Below are 17,838 nucleotides of genomic sequence, written 5' to 3' on the forward strand. Positions count from 1 at the left end.
ACACTTCAAAATATATTTTTTGGGCTGCGGGTGCGTCAGGAGGACAAGGACCTGTCCGCCCGCCCATGTGTCCGGTCACCCGCCCGTCAGCTGCGGCTGCCCCTGCCTTCCCCTGTCTGTCCTTCCCCTGCACATGGAGAGACAGACGCTAGAAGTCATAGTTCACCTCTAGCGTCTGACAGGAAGCACAGCTCTGCACTTCATGGTAACGCTGCAGAGCTGTGTTTCCTGTCAGAGACGCTCGAAGTGAAAAATGTCTTCTAGCGTCTGTCTCTCTGTGCGCAGGGGAAGGCAGGGTAAAGCAGGGGGCAGCAGCAGCTGATGGGCGGGTGGCCGGGCACTAATTAACCCCTTGGCAACGAGCTAGAACCCCTGGCAATGGAAATAAACCCCCCTTGGCAATGAGCAAGAACCCCTGGCAAAAAATATTAACCCCTTGGCAACATTTAATAACCCCTTGGCAATGAGCAAGAACCCCTGGTAATGGACATTAACCCCCCCTTAGCAACGAGCAAGAACCCCTGGCAACGTACATTAACCCCCCCCCTTAGCAATGAGCATTAACTCCTGGGAACAAATATAAACCCGTTGGCAACAAGCAATAACCCATGGCAATGTATATTAACCTCTTGGCAACGAGCAAGAACCCCATGCAACGGACATTAACCCCCCTCTTGGCAACGAGCAAGAACCCCAATGCAACGGACATTAACCCCCCTCTTGGCAACGAGCAAGAACCCCTGGCAAAGGACATTAACTCCCCTTGACAACAAGCAATAACCCTTGGCAATGCATATTAACCCCTTGGCAATGGACATTAACTCCCTTGGCAACAAGCAGGTAATTTATAATGTATTAGAAGCCTTACTGTGGGGGGCAACGTGGTGTGGCATAGTCAGTGTGTATCGATTTTTGTGTGACATCCCATTTTTTGGGGACGGTCCTGTGGGTATTAGACACTGGCTATGCCCTTACAGCGACAAAACGGCGACCAAAAAATTTTGCCGCATGCCTGCGGCAAGCACATATATTCCTTTCTCCACTGCCGTAGTTGGGAGGTATGCATTAGGTGTGAGGGGTATTGCAATGTGTGGCATAATGTGTCAGGGGCATTACAGTGTGCAGCATAGTATCAGGCATTATGGTGTGCTGCATCATGCTTCAGAGAAATGGCGGTGTGTGGCATAATGTATTGGGCATTACAGTGTGCAGCATATTTCGCTGGGGCATTACGGTTTGCGGCATAGTATTAGGGGCATTGTTCAAATTTTAGTAGCTCTCGGGGACTTTTTTTTTGTCTTTTCTTGTCACAAGTAGCTCTCGCTCAATTAAGGTTGGAGACCACTGGACTAGGAGAGCGGGCATGGGGTTAGCTGTGTCCATGCACCAACTCACGCATTCGCATGTGCAGTCTAATGCCGGGCAGCGTCTGACCGGGCCTCCCACATCATACCCTACGCCTGAACCTGCTCGCCACCGGGCCTCCCACGTCGCACATGTCTACCCGACGCCTGCCTCTGCACTGCGGCCGCCTGCCCCCCTCCGTAGCAAGTCAGTGTGGGGGCACAGGGGGCAATTTTCTTTTAGGGATGCCAATCCCTGGATCCCGGGTTTCAGTATTTTTCAATACCAGTGATATTGGTGTACCGGCCCCAAGATTTCTGTTGCCATCCCTTACATAGAAATGACCTTCTAGACTTACTTTGTCTCTGTCCCTGCGTCCCCACCATCTGGCCCTTCGTCACCACCGTCTCTGTCCCTGCATCCCGCTCTCTGCACCTTTGTCCCCGCCATGTCTCTCCCTGCATCCCCACCATTACTCTCACTCTCCCTGAATTTTGCCTCAATCTGTGTGGAATCATTTGAATTTTGTGCCATTCCATGTGAATTTTGACTCATTCTGTGTAGCATAATGTGTAAAGGGGCAAGTATAAGGGGTCTACTATTGTGTTGCATAAAGGGTATATGGTGTGGTACACACCCCTATGTCCTTTAATGGCCACACCTCTTTTCTGTCACTTGCCACTCCAGGGGGGCCCCGTGTCACTGTTGTACTGGGGCCCAGGATTTCTCTTGGCAGCCCTGCAGGTGTGACAAATGTGACAGTTAGTTATGACTACAGCTGTGCACCAGCTAGGGCTGGGGTAGCCAACCCTAGTCCTTGAGAGCTACCAACAGTGCATGTTTTGCAGGTCTCCTCACAGAATCACAAGTGAGATAATTAGCTCCATCTGTGTATCTTTTAAAATGTGCCAGTGATTAATGAGTGCAGCTGTGCAGCAGCTAGGTTGTCTGGAAAATGTGAACTGTTGGTAGCTCTCGAGGGCTAGGGTTGGCTACCACTGAGCTAGGGGATTTAGGAAATGTGGACCATTGGCAGATCCAGTGGTGTAGCTAGGTGCAATGGTGCCCGGAGCAAGGGCATATTTCGATTTGTAGTAGGCGGGGCTCTTTCACAGTAAAAAGTGGGCGCTGCCTAACATTATACCACACACCGTAGTGCCCATTGCACTTTTTAGCAAACTTTGTAATACCCATTACACATAAAGCCACATGCCGTAATGCCAGTTACACATAAGGTCACACATGATGCCCATTACATACTATATAACAAACCGTAATGCCCATTACACATCTGACACATAAGTGCCACTTACCTATAGTACATGCTTATTGCTAGGAACTTCATGCTCGATGCCAAGGGGCTTCAAGCTTGTTACCAGGGGCTCATGAAATAGCTTGTTGCCAAGGGGGGCTAAAATTGCTCATTGCCAAGGGGGACCCCTTCCTGTATCCTGCTCACTCCATGCTCTACCCAGCTGAGCTGCCCCTGTCCGCAGCTATTTTCAATTAAGTCTCCCGCTGGACCGCCAGCCAATAGGCGCTTTCTGATTGGCTGCTGAACTGCAAGTGCCTATTGGTAAGCGGTCCAGCGGGAGACACAATATCGGCGGACAGGGCGGAAGCTGAGCTCAATCGGGCAGAGCAGGGAGCAGGCGGGGGAGGGAGCGGGCTGCATGGCTCTGATGCCCTTTGTTGTCTCGGTGCCTGGAGCTCGTGCTCCGCCCTCCCTACGCCTCTGGGTAGATCTCAAGGACCAGTTTGGCCACCCCTACCCTAAGACAACAAACAGCCCAGTACTTAACCAGCAGCATGGTTTTTGAGCAGCAATGGGACTTGTACAGCCGTATTCACAGTTATGCTTATACAGATCACTGTGGGGCGGAGTTTACAGGTCCCCAGAAAGGGGGCGTGGCATGGTACAATAGTACCAACTTCTTTGAAAGTATTGTGGTAAGCGGTAATCACAAGGTCTTACTGTGCTAAAGGGAAAACGTCCATTTTGTTTTACTTTGGTGCTCTAACAGTGTCACGTTGGTGCGGTGCATACGCAGAATTAGGGTTAACATCCATCTTGGTTAGTGATTGAAGCCTCCCTAATGGAATGAATATGGAGCATGCACGGTGGCTCTCTCCAACTTATCAATACATTTTTGCAATAAATCAATCAATGGGTGGTTGTGGTGTACAGGGGTCCTGTCAGGGGGTGGGTACAGGGGACCAGAACAGGCCAAGGGACCATCACACCTGATAATTCCAAAGCTTGGCCTTATATAAACTGTAGCATGTAAAGAGAGCTTCAGTATTGGCACCTGGGTATGGTGATGCCCCCATATGCTTAGCCCCGCCCTTCTCAGTAGAAGTCATTGGGCATTGTGCAATAAGCACATGTGTTTTGAAATCTTACCAACAGCACCATGTCTAGTGTAAAGATCCCATTGTGTTGGCTCCACATAGTCTTTTATACATGATGTGGTCCATATGCCGGCGGTCAAAATACTGACACCGGAATCCAGACCGCCGCAATACCATCACTTTGTCCCTCGACACCCCTAGAGGGAGAATAAAATAGTGTGCAGAGCGTAGCGAGGCACCGAGCCCGCTGCGTAGCGAGCCCGCAAGGGGGGGCAATCCATTGCCCCCCCTTGTCAGCATTTTGGCAGTCGGGATTCCGGCTTCGGTATTTCAACCAATGGGATTCCGACCCGCCGGCATATCATACCGGACCCTTTTATACACCTTTTACTCTAAAAATCTTTTACTTTTCTGCTAAAATGCAGGTTACTATTATTGCTGTGATAACCCACGTCATGGCTCAGTGGAAAAGGGTTAATCCAGGTCCTGCGACCCAGGAATTCAACCTGGCTATCTTGCAAGATTGGTCCCGGGAGGTAAATGGGTAAGCCGGGTCATTCGAGTGGGCCCCTATTTACACATGGAGATCCATGCCCTGTATGTTATCTGAGGGTGGGGCCAGTGATGTCAGGGGGTGGAGCCAGAGTCTTTCAGCTTAGCTATTTTCATATCATTGCTCTGCATAGACGGGTAAAAATCGCCCAGCGTGTATGGACCTTATGTCCCCAAATAGTGAAAATATTACATATAATGGGTTAGGCAGTTAAATCATGACCAGGAGCAACGTAACAATACTGTTATATCTTAAACTATACATAAGTCAGCTATCTGGCCAGCAAGATATAATAAATCCAGCTTCTCTTGCGGTTATAAGGCGGCATTAGTAATCGCAAAACAAAACTCTATTTCTCAGTGAACATTCTAATAAATAAGATGCTCTGGGGATTACAATGCTGTCCTGCAACAATTGTTAGTTAACAAGTGATTCACACAAAGACTGTCAGAGAGACTATCTGTGTATGGTTAGAGAATGTCATTCATTCTCCATAATACAAAATACCCAGACATAGCCGCCAGACTGTAACAATCTTAATAGTCTTTTATAAATATACAGGAAAGGGATTACTCTGTAATATTTCTGTGTCTATTAGGCCGGTTATCCGATAAGTAAATCCCAGACACAGCATGTCAAATGTCAACGCGTTTCGCACAGACTGGTAACCAGCACTGAAGAGTCAATTTAGGACACTCGCCAATTATTATGACAATTAACATTTATTTCTACAATGCCAACATACTCTGGAGTGTACACTAGCACAGAATCTTAAAACTGCATTGGTACAGCGAATGCCCCCCGATTGCCAGGTGGTTGGTCAATGGAAACCTTATAGGTTCCATCCTCATTCCAGTTTACACCTGAGAACATTGTTTTTCTTGTTTGCTTATTTCTAAGAATATTGCTCCAGATTTTTCCTATTGAGGCATTTAGTATATTCAATCCGAATATACTATACTAAGCATTCAGAAGAGAAACGCGCCGCGTTCCATTTAAGCGAGACGCAGGAAGCCTGCACCTTGTAGGTTTATTGTTCCTTTCTTACAGGGAGGCTGGAGACATTTTACAGCTAGTGAAACAGCCAGTAATGAAATCTAAGCAGGGGTTGTGTTTTCATGCTGGGGAGAGAATTCAAGAACAAGAACTTTACAACTTGTTATTTGTACCAGTACAGGTGGCGCGGGATCCGATTTGGAAAATGAAAAGGAACAGATTCCCTGCTGGAATAATCTGCTGCTTGTGGAATAGATAAAAACCTTAAATGCATTTATAAATCAAAGTAGGTTTTTTCTTCCCCAAGCTGCTACATAAAGTCTGTTATTTCCTAATCCAGAGGTGACGGACGTGATTCTCAGGGAGCTGTAATTCACGTCTTATTCTATGGGATGTTGTGGGATTTATTGAAAAATGTAATTTGATTGTTTTTTTGGGTACTTTTGTAATAGCACGGCGCCCACTACGCTATTTGTTTTGTGGGCTATTCTGCATACTGAAATCGCATGACGCATGGCACAAAAACGGGTTCGTAGCGTACGTATGCGTAGTGAAATCACATCGCTTGGCACGTTTTTGTGCTGTGCGATTAATGCGATGCGATATGCAATGAACAGCACTAGATATACTGCAATATATACAGTAAAGCACTGGATTTACTATTTCTATCAAGTGCAATGCCATGCAATGGGATTTAGGTCACCCCCACTTTCCACGCCAGCCCGAAGCGTGGCGAGCAAACGTGTTGCACGTCCTCCCGACCTTTTCATACCTCTACTATCCACGTCGGCGTGGAGTTGATGCTATAAAGTGTGTTGAGTGCAGCGAGCCACCGGAATACATGTAAAGGAATTATAAAATCAACTCCACGCTGACGTGGATAGTGGAGTATGGGGTATGAAAAGGTCGGGAGGACGTGCAACACGTCTGTTCGCCACGCTTCAGGCTGGCATGGATAGTGGGGGTGTTACTTCTGACTGACTACGCTATTTACACAGCCAACGCTGATTCTGACAGCACGGCTACGCTAACTATTATACAAGTACCATATTAACTAGTGATTGCATCGCACGGCACAAAAAAGGGCCATGCGATACAATGCATGATGCGATTTCACTACGCTAGCGTACGTATGCTAATTGGGCGCCCTGCTAATACACAAGTACCATACAGTCAGTCAGTTTGGAATGGCAGTTGGTGGCAGTGGGTGTGGCTCCCCTTATTGAATTTTGATTTATCACATGCAGGGCAGAGCTTGCGACAAAGCTCTGTCCTTGCGAATCCATTCCGCAGCCTTCTCAGGGTATTTTGCATTGAGTATGTGCAGCAAATGCACCGTCGACACCACTGCTACCGGGTACAGGAACCAGCAAAGGCAGCAGACATAATACACTGCGACACTGCTGCAAGTCTGCCAGGGGGCAATGTTCGGGGCTCCATATAGTCCAGGCCTTGGTGCATGAAATTACATGCATGGTAAAAACTGGCTGCTTTTCATCATTGCCAACAAAGGCAGGACAGATTTATTGTTACACTCCATATCCTGTAGGTTTGAATTTGGAAATGCATTTCTGCATGGCCATCAGAGGGCTACTGCCAGCATGGGTGGATTCAGGGGTGACACCCGGGCACGTGCCCCCCGTGTCATTTCAGACATTGCAGCTCATTTTGTAGCGGAGGACCAGGGCTTTTCAAGAGCCCCGCCCTGTGTTGCTAGCCCCACGGGAACCAGAGATATCGGCCTGGAACATTTTCCTCATAGGATAATATGGGACCCGCTAATTCCAACCCCCACCCAGTTCCGGTGGCTGCCAGTTCCCCCTCTGGTATCACAGAAGCTCGTGGTTGACCTCATTCGAACCCAAATCGCTGGGCCTTCAATTTGATACCAGGCTGGTTCATATGGATCAATTAGTTCGGAGATATTGTGGGTAACTAGATTTTTTTATTTTTGAAATGGAATTTCATGGCTGTTCATGCTCTTTGAGGGCAGATTACTCTGGAACCAAATGGCCCAGTTTCACTGGACCAAAATCATTTAAAGCCAACTCAAAAGTTCTTCAATATGATACTTGTCTCATGTAAATGGGTCAGTTGGTTCCGAAGATATAGCTGGTTGGTTAAAGGGGGGTAGGGAGAGGGGAGTGGTTGTCTCTCCCCCTCACACCAGAAAATGCATGGACTAGGATGGTGTATATGGGGTCAGCCTAGGAATGTCCCTGCATGATCCTGGGACCATATTCCCGGGTAAATCCCTGCATTTTCTGTTGTGAAAGGGGTATTATTTCAATCAGCCGTGAGCTGCAGTGCTCTGAATACAGCCGGGCAGTCCCCTGCTGTCTGCCCAGCTGTCAATGACTGTCACCCCTGCAGCTTCCGCTCCAATTCTTCTCCCCGCTTTCACCTCAGCCCACCCCCCCCCCCCCTTTAATCATGTGGTGCCGGCGCCCGGCGTGCTCCCCTGACGTCACGCACAACAACAGCGCGCACAATATTTCAAATGTCCACTCGGCTAGAGGGGACACCAGGAGGGGAGTTGGAGAATGCTCTGCGCCTCTCCCCATAGAAGCAGCTGCACCGCTCTCCATCTCTCCCTGCAGCAGCAGCGAAGGCTCATATAAAAATTTACAGTAAGTGGCACTTTTGGGGGCATTGCCTAAGGGACGCTACAAGTGGCGGTATGTGGGGGCATTACGCATAATGTGTGACTTAATGTGTAAGGGGCATTATGTGTGCAGCATCATGTGTAAGGGACATTATGTGTGCAGCATCATGTGTAATGGGTACTATGGTGTGCGGGATCATGTGTAATGGGTACTATGGTGCCATCAAGCAAGAACCCCCTAGCAATGAGCACGTAGGTAAGCAGCACTTATGTGGCAAATATGTAATGGGCATTACGGTTTGTTATATAGTATGTAATGGGCATCATGATGTGTGGCACAATGTGGGTACTCTTTACTTAGAACGGCGCCCACGATTTTGATCGTGGGCATCGTTAGTAAAAAATCTCGGGCATCTCGGGCATTGAATGCACTAAAAAATCGGGTGCGATGCGACCGACGAGATGCCCGCGATTTCCCATAGAGAACAATGTTAAATGTCTCAATTGACCCAATTTTCCTGTTCAATGCCTCAATTGACCCGATTTTTCCATAGGAAACAATGTTAAATGGGCCACAGAGGCCAAATAGGCACCCTGAAGTGTATAATGGCCACCCGAATTGTTAACGCCACCCCACGATCAACGTCAACCCGAAGCGTGGCAAGCGCAGCGAGCCCGCGAGGGGCGGCGGTACGCGTCCTACGACCTTTTCATACCCCCACTATCCACGTCGGCGTGGAGTTGAGAATAGAAAGTGTGGCGAGCGCAGCGAGCCACCGAGCCCGAAGCGTGGCGAGCGCAGCGAGCCCCGCGAGGGGACGCGGACAGCTGTGAAGCCCGCGAGGGGACGCGGATACCTGTGAAGGTATCTGCGTCCCCTCGCGGGGCTCACTGCGCGCGCCACGCTTCGGGCTCGGTGGCTCGCTGCGCTCGCCACACTTTCTATTCTCAACTCCACGCCGACGTGGATAGTGGGGGTATTAAAAGGTCGTAGGACGCGTACCGCTGCGCTCGCCACGCTGCGGGTTGACGTTGATCGTGGGGTGGCGTTAACAATTCGGGTGGCTTTTATACACTTCAGGGTGCCTATTTAGCCTCTGTGGCCCATTTAACATGGTTTCCTATGGAAAAATTGGGTCAATTGATGCATTGAACAGGAAAATCGGGTCAATTGAGACATTTAACATTGTTCCCTATGGGAAATCTCGGGCATCTCGTCGGTCGCATCGCACCCGATTTTTTAGTGCATTCAATGCCCGAGATGGCCATGATGGGCGCCCTTCTAAGTAAAGAGTACCCAATGTGTAATGGGCATTATGGTGTGTGGCCTTATGTGTAATTGGCATTACGGCATGCGGCTTTATGTGTAATGGGTATTACGGAGTTTGCTAAATTGTGTAATGGGCATTACTGTATACGGTCTAAATTGTAATACCACACCCCTTGTTGGGAGTTCCCCTGTCAGCTTCTGACAGGGGGGCTGGGGGCATGGCTAGGGTCTAGGGTTAACAACTCATCCCTTTAATTCTGGACACATATTAATTACACAGGTTCTGTGGCTGGCTGACTTCAAGACTCTATTTCAGCCACAGACCCTCCATTTCACCTGGTTTTAATCAGCCACAGACCCTGTGTAATTAATGTGTCCCTTATTAAAAGGGATGAGGTGGTAACCCTACTAGAGGCTCACAAAAAGGATGATGTGAGTATAGGCCATGCCCCCTAATTTCCAAAAACCAGAAAGTTGTGAGGTATGCCACACCACCAGGCATTAGACACTAGGCCTGAGGGACACTGTCAGGCCTTGGATTTGTGGGCAGTGAAACCTCATGACTGGTGACAGGCAGAGAACGAGACTACTTATGTCGTGTTCCTGTTAGTCGCAAGATGAAGAAACTTTTGTCTTGATGGTAATGATGTTTTTTTGCACAATTTTTTTTTTTTTTTAAAAGGTGGTCGCTAAAAATGCTAGGGACTATTTCATTGTATACAAAGCTGTTACAGCATCATACACTGCTCAGTCAGAAGAGATCACGTTAATCTCTTCTCCAGGTGGAACACATCTGCCCCACTATCTCTGTTTACTTTACACTGCACCTTTCAACAGGATACTGGAGTGCGCTGACCAACATCAAAACACCTCGTTATCGCACAAGAAGGGTAATTAGCATATGGCATATGGCTTCCTAATTGTGAGGATGTTCCATGAACTGTTCTCAACTGTCCATGCATTTTAAAACCAAAATACCTTATACATAGGTGTATCGTTCATGTGTTCCCATAATTCTCAATCTCGTACAGCGCCTTCAATAGAACATGATACAAAAACATTATTAAACATACATTTAGCCATTTATAGTGCATGGCGTCTAGCGCAAATTCATCATGCTTGGCCACAGTCAGAAGACTAGCCATCAACACACTGCAGTTCCTTATGCAGTTACGTATAAAATTATTGGCATTAGAAAAATCATTGATTTGTATTACCAATAACTGTGTATCAGAGCCTATATGTCCAAAATGGAATTGGAGCTTTAACCCTTTGTAGTACCAACATCTCGGTGAGAGATGTGCAAAATATCCGCTAAAAAAGGCCAGCGCCGCTCACATTTGTTATATAAATTCAAATAAAAAATGTTGGGTAAAAAGAGATTATACTTCCTATATAAAAGGTAACATTACGGGTAATTAAGATGGGTATGGGTCTTTGGGTCGACAGAGACAAAATGTCAAAGTGCCTAAGGTCAACAGGGTCAAAAAGTCAATTAACACATTAGGTTGACATTGGGAAGGCCGACAGTCAAAAGGTCGACATGGGTTTTTCGCGTTTTTTTGTCTCGAATGTGAACATGGTCAACATGGACACTGGATCGGTGCACCGCGTCCACTCGCCATTCTTCATGCAAGGCACTATTATATTCTCCCTCCACACCCTAGTCGATGGTAGGGCATGAAATTCCGCCTGTCGGCACATGTTGGCTCAATAAAAAAAAACACATGAAAACCACCTGTTCACTGTCGACCTTCCCAATGTCAACCGAATGCTTGTGTCAACCTTTTGACCCTGTCGACCTTAGGCATGTGAACATTTTGCCTATGTCACACTAAGGCCAGTGAATCTCCAGTGGTCGGCCTAATGTATGTTCACCTTAATAGCGTCGACACAACGACCACATACCATTCTGATGAATAAACAAGCTTGCTTAGAAATGGTCATACCTATTTTGACAATTGGCACTCAAAGGGTTAAGACACCGTTTCTATGTACTGTAGCTCAGGCAAGGTGTGGGAAGACATGCTGAGACTTGTAGTTCCACATCAGCTGGAGAGTGCCATGCTATCTACCTCTGGATTGGTTTCCTGCTAGCAGACCACATACCACTGCCAACATGTAATGACATCACCGCGTAAGCATTACTCCAATACACCGCAGCCCGTTCTATCACCGAACAACATGACACTGTAAAAGCAATTAGCGTTCCTTCCATGAGATGTAGCAGAGAGAAGGAAGCGACCTGAATCAGCAATTGTAAGCTGGTGGAAGAATGCAGTAAGTGATTTAAGGTCTGCGATTCCCATCAAGAGCTTACAAGGAGCAGAAGGTAATGTTCCCACTAATATAGAATTCTGTGCGTTCCACCAGGATTTTAGCTGCCTACTCACTTGTACTTGGACACGAATCTCAGAAACTTTCACACCAAGTAGCAGTAACTGGCGTCCTGCGGGAAGTCACTTTATCTGGCTGTGCCGCAGCGATCTCTGGCTGTGCTATTTTATTTCCGATGAACGAATGTTTCTAGAATGCAGTACTAGAGTTACGTGCAGGGGTAGGGGGTAGAATTTTAGGATTCTAAACAAAAAGTTTGCATAGACATTTCTGTTGTACAGCATTTATGTCACCACAGTCCGGATAACAGCTGCGCAGACCGGCTGCTTAACCCTTTCAAGTCCAACATCTAGTCAGGCACAACAGCCCTAGCGCTAGTAGCAGATCCAGTGGGGAGTCACTTTAAAATAAGAACATTAACATCGTTCAACATTCAATGTAGACCATTTTTTAAAAATAAATAAATTACAATTCATTTAAACCAGACTGAAATGCAAAATAAATTTTGGACTGCAAAGGGTTAAAGAACCTGGGACCCAGAGGTAAACAGGAGTTACTGTGGGGTCCTAGCAGCCTAACTGTAAATCAACTCACCCCACAGATTCCTTGGTTCTAAATACATTTGAAAAACTGTACCATGTACTATACCAGTGCTTTTCAACCACTGTGCCGTGATCTAGAGCTGCCCAAACCAGTTTACAGCCACCACTAGTTCAACTGTTATTTACTGGTCTCTTCTTTTCATGTAAAGGGCCAATGTATTTTATTTTTGTTACCTGTGGGGACTACTGTGATTTTTTTTATATGGGGCCAATAGGTTTGTTTTATTTCCTGTGGGGGCCAATGTGTTTTGCCCTGTGGGGATCTCATGGTGTGCCTTGGCAATTTTAAAATCTTATTTAGTGTGCCGCAAGGTAAAAAGATTGAAAATCACTGCTGTATACTATATGAACTAAAAGGATATTAGAAGTCATCTAGCAGTGGTATCTAGATAGGCTGACAGACTGGGATTTATTTACGAAATGGGAGTTCTATTTTAGATTGCACCTGCGCAGGACATCCGTTCACTGCTACTCTACAGCTACAGCGGTGATGTAATAAAGGGTGAAATTTAAGGGAGAGGTTCAGAAAGTGAGAGATTTAGTAAGAAATCTCCAGTTTTTTTAAAGCGACAATCATTTACACTGCAAAACCAGTTTGATTTTGCAGTGTAAATGATTGCCGCTTTAAAAAAACCTGGAGATTTCTCTCCAAATCTCTCACTTTCTGAATCTCTCATCCTATTAAATCTCAACCATTGTGTCTCTCAGTCTCTTGCCCACATGCAAGATACAGTGGCCCGTGGGTGGGTCTGCGGGACAGTGCCCTGAAAAATGGGACTATACTGTACTGCTGAAATCTGAATGTTTGGGAAGTGCTTCTAGTCATTCCGGGTAAGTCTTGTGGTGTAGGCCATGCACCATTTTAGTTGTCCTCTTTAGCATTTATATTCTTCTGGAGATATGGCCTCCGGAACTGGACACAGTATTCTGGATGAGGTTGTACCAACGACCTATACAGTGGTATCATTACTTCTTTCTTTCTGCTGCCAATTCCTCTCCCTATGCACCAACCATCTGACTTAAGGTGCCCATACACGTTACCAATTACCCGGTACTTTTTGTGCTAAAATAGCATCGCATCCCATGCACAACACATGCACAATGATGCTATTTTAGCAAAAAGTACGGGTAATTGGTACGTGTATGGGCACCTTTAACTTCCTCATTGCTTTGTTACATTGCTTCCATGCCTTTAAATCAACTTAAATAATGACACCTAGGCCAAATGTAATAGGGTGAGAGTTTCAGAAAGTGAAAGATTTTGGGAGAGTTTTCCCATGTTTTTTAAAGCAGCAATCAATTACATGGCAAAATCAACCTGGTTTTGCAGTGTAATTGATTGCTGCTTTAAAAAACATGGGAAAACTCTCCCCAAATCTCTCACTTTCTGAAACTCTCACCCTATTACATTTGGCCCCTAGATCACTTTTCCTCCTCAGTAGTTTCCATATAGCGCTATTAAGACTATATGTAGCCTGTGGACTTACGAGACCCAAGTGCATGATTTTGCATTTCCAGACATTCAACTGTAGTTGCGATGCTCTTGATCATTCTTCTAGTCTACCTAGATCATCAACCATTTGTTTTACCCCTCCCGATGTGTCTACCCTATTGCATACTTTTGGGTCGTTTTCAAAAATACATACTTTCCCTTCAATACCATTTGCTTGGTCACCAACAAAGATATTAAAAAGTATTGGTCCAAGTACAGATCCTGGGCAACTCCACTGGTAACCTTCCCCTCCTGTGAATTTACTACAACTCCTTGTTTCCTATCCTGCAACCAAGATCTTATCCATTCAAGTCATAGAACACAATCCCTTACTTCCCAGTTTGTGTAGCAGTCTAATGTAGGACCATGTCAAAAGCATTAGTAAAGTTCAGAAAAGCTACATCTATGTTACTGGTCAGTAGCTACTTTCCCCTTTCTTGCATCCACTATTGTGCAGTGGGATTACATTTACCCTATGTAACTACTCTTGTAGCTAGCGATTTTTTTTGTTTTGTAATTCTGTTAATGGAATTACCGTGACCTTTTTAGTCTATGGGTTACATTTACAGAGTAGATACTTTTTCAAGCTACTGCTTCTCAATGGGTGTGAACCGAATTTAAGTGCCACTCACATACAGTGTAAAAACCCGCTGTGGCACTTTAAAAACCAGGTGTGGTGCACAGAACTGCCACCAGAAATTGCGGGGCCCAGGACAATATAGGTATGGCTCCCTTCTTGAACTCCGCCGATGTCCGCTGCACTGGTCACACTATTCTACATCTACATTGCTGCAAAGGAAATATGAACCTTAACTATGTCAAATTATACTTGAGAAAGATTTCAGTCCAGGTCCCCCTTTTCTGCCATGGTGTACAACCCCCCCCCCCCCCCCCCCCATCCATTCCCTGGTGGTGGCCCTGTATGGCCTCTTTATCTTGTTCCAAGAAAATGTTCTGTATCTTCAGAAACCTGGAGTTAAATACAATCCAGCCTTAGTCCCGTAATGTACATGTGTAATACATTGTTAAAGGTCCCTTAGAAGACTAGATCGATAAAAGTGTAATCAACACACAGTATAAATCGTGGCGGAACAGCGACGGATGCGAATTCCAGCAGGAAGAACTTAACAGTTTATTGCTTAATCACTTGCAACATGTCTTGCCTTCCCCCGGCCCCCCAGCGCAGGAGCTGATGGATACAACAAGAAAAATATTTTGAGCCAAGAAATGGAGACGTTTCCCCGATGGCTGCCTCATCGCCTGATGCTGTGAATGTTTTCGTAATCTGTTTACACGGTTCACGTCTCGAGAGTTCCCGTGCGCACCGTTAGTTGGCTATTTACTCCTCTCAACAAACATACCATCTGGAACGCAAGACGTGAAGGCACATCTGGAGCCATCCGCGCTGTCATTAATGCACGGTAATGGGCGCGTGCTAATGGACTGCTCATGCCAGCCCACTATACCAACACAAGGCAGATACAGAACTCTACACCGACGTCGCCATGTGTTCTTCTTATAGCCAAATCAAACACTACACAATATCGTTTTAGAATCCTTTTTTCATCCTAACTGGTGTAAATTATAAAAACATCCAGAAGCCTATAAGAAGCCCCATGATTACACGGAGGTTACACACAGAAGGGCCGAGGTTAAGGCTACTTGGCCCTACAAGATCTTGCGCCGGTTCTGAGCGGAGTAACTGCACCTGGGTAACTCCATGCCGCACTGCAGGGAGGCAGATGTAAAGTTTTGAGAGTGAGAGAGTTAGCGCAGAGTGTCATAACTCAAAACTGTAGAGTAAAATTAAAATCTGTACAGTATCTGTGGTCTACATGCAAAAGAAGCCAGTATCTACCCTGCATGCAAAAAATATGAAATGTATTTTCACCATATGCATTGAAGCATGGATTGTGCAGGTCAATGGTGCTACAAACACCCCCCCCCCCCCCCCCCCCCCAAAAAAAAAAAACAAAAAAAATTGGTGGCCACACCAAACTTTATTAGGCCATGCTCACAAAATGTTATCTAGCAAACACAGAGTTCTGTAGTGCACTGGTAGGCGTTATAAACAGTGCCACCCAAATACTCCAATTGTATAAACTTTTTGGACACAAGCACAAAGGTATTTATTTCATTATTGTTTTTTTACAAAGTGTGTGTGTGTGTGTGTTTGTTTATTTGCACTGGTACTTTTCGTTCTCATTTAGCTGCTGCATAGATGAAAGCAGCCCTGGTGCTAGAACATGTTTGTACAGCTGACACTACAGGCTTGGGTTGATATTACGACCTTGCCCTCTAATGCATCGCTGGGGGACCTTGATATAAACTGGTCCAAAGAGGGGACCGGTCTTTAAACGCTGCCTTCTCAATGTATGACAGCAAGAGTTATACACAGGGAGCTCAGAATACTGACCATTCCTATACAAGTGAAATAACAGCCTTATGTAATACATATACCATGTGTCCAACCCCATCCCATGTCACGGGGTCCAAAACATGTTTTACACATGACCCGACCTACCTTGCTCAGACTGTGCCTGGCACAGAGGGCCACGCAGTACATACAGTACAATACAGCATAGCACAGAGATATATTTACTAAGATGGAAGTTCTAGTGAAGATGCGATGATGCTGATAGCAACCAGACTCTACGACTTATTTATTTAGCACCTTCTAGAAGATATTAGATAGAATCTTATAGGTTGCTATTGGCAACATCCCATCTTCAATAGACCGCGCATCTTAGTTAGTTCACCCTATATAGTAAATACAGAACAATACAGCAGAACACGAAATGTACATTCCATTTTTTGCCAATCAAAAATAAAAGCTAAATGTTAAATGTAAGTAAAAGCGCCCAAGAAATAATTCAGTATTCCAACACAAGTAATGTAGCCCAGACTGTAACAAGGAGCACCGGTATCTGGGTGACCGATCTGCAATGACTGGGTAGACCGTCATCAGGTTGACAACGCATGGTCAACATGCATTAAATCGACATGTAGAAAATGTCGACACCTAAAAGCTCGACAGTGCTTAAGGTCAACAGGTCCAAAAGTGTGACTTGTTCAAAAGATCAATATGTCATTTGTCGACGCATGTTTGCGGGACTTACATGATTTTCCAACAATTTGCTTGTTATACTGTCGACATGGACTACGCCAGGGAAATATAACCTGCCCCAAGAGTGGTGAGCAAAGCGAACCTGTGAGGGTATACATTCCTACTGATGGTGCTTACATATTACCAAACACGCAACTCCAAAAAATGTCATTGACCAATCCTGCATCGATTGTTGTCATGTTGACCTGATCGACCATTTGTATCTGTCAACATAATGCATGTAGGGCATTGAAGGTTGACAGGGGCATCTTTAGAGGAGGTTACTAGTTAAAAGTCCGTCAAAATGACAGCTCTGCAATGTACTTTCACTTTGAGCTGTGACACAAACTCTCCACCCCACCCCCAGTCCCTAGCCTACCTCCAATCTCTTTCTTCACAGCTCCCTCTCTCCATATCCAGCAAGTTAAAAAAAAAAATCTGTGTCCCTGCAAAAAGTGCTTTCACTTTCTGTTATGACATCTATTAGCACACATCGGTGTAATTCGGTCCGTCGAGAGGCCTCTAGTGGTCAGTGGCGATACTTCACCTCAGAGGTGAGGTGTAGTTAGCCTTTTATATATATTGATAAACAACAATTTGAAAAGTTAACATTGTAAGTAGTTGTCCCATACAAGCAATAGCTGAATGGGCCATAATGGTTTTTGTATGGTGTGAGAAGGTGTTCGTTTTAAATATACAATTCTCCATTGGATAACACCCTGGGGAGTGAGGTGAGTTCATGCCTTGATGATGTCATCGGTTCCTGGCGGATTGTTAAGATGCATTGCCCATAATATGGCTGCGTCTGGATGTAGGGTTAATGCAACAATCTAACCAGCTCATAATGTAGCAATGTAATCCACCTACCGTATTGGCAGCGAGGTCCTTGGAAGCCTGATGGACAAAGACATCTCTGGGAAGATCCTTCAACGCAATGTCCTCCATTGAAACAAATGCCAGAAGTGCAGGCAGCTGCAACAGACAAGAGAAACTCAGTGTCTAATACAGGACTCTCCAGAATGAACAACATTAGTGTAAACACTAGGCCTTGATGAGCGATATTGTGCACATTATTGCTTAGTGTGTATGGGGCTTTACGCCTGTTTGGGAAACTCTGTATTAGGGTTACATACTTTTTGAACAGTAAGAAACCCTAATAGAAACCAGCGTACAGATGTCAC

The 17,838-nt window shown here is 45.7% G+C and overlaps 1 protein-coding gene across 2 annotated transcripts in view; it reads right to left on the reverse strand.

The window, feature by feature from the left end:
• Positions 1 to 17,838, reverse strand: part of MEGF6 (multiple EGF like domains 6) — a 372,940-nt gene that overhangs the window by 263,011 nt on the left and 92,091 nt on the right. The window contains exon 4 of one of the 2 annotated variants that reach the window (XM_083162933.1): positions 17,525 to 17,629. The exons of the other annotated variant lie outside the window; for it this stretch is intronic. Within the exon in view, the coding sequence (XP_083019059.1) occupies positions 17,525 to 17,629 (105 nt within the window). The remainder of the gene's footprint in view (positions 1 to 17,524; positions 17,630 to 17,838) is intronic. 2 annotated transcript variants of the gene reach the window in all.

The sequence above is a fragment of the Crinia signifera genome, chromosome 19 (genome assembly GCF_055691185.1).
Source record: "Crinia signifera chromosome 19, ASM5569118v1, whole genome shotgun sequence".
NCBI lineage: Eukaryota > Metazoa > Chordata > Amphibia > Anura > Myobatrachidae > Crinia > Crinia signifera.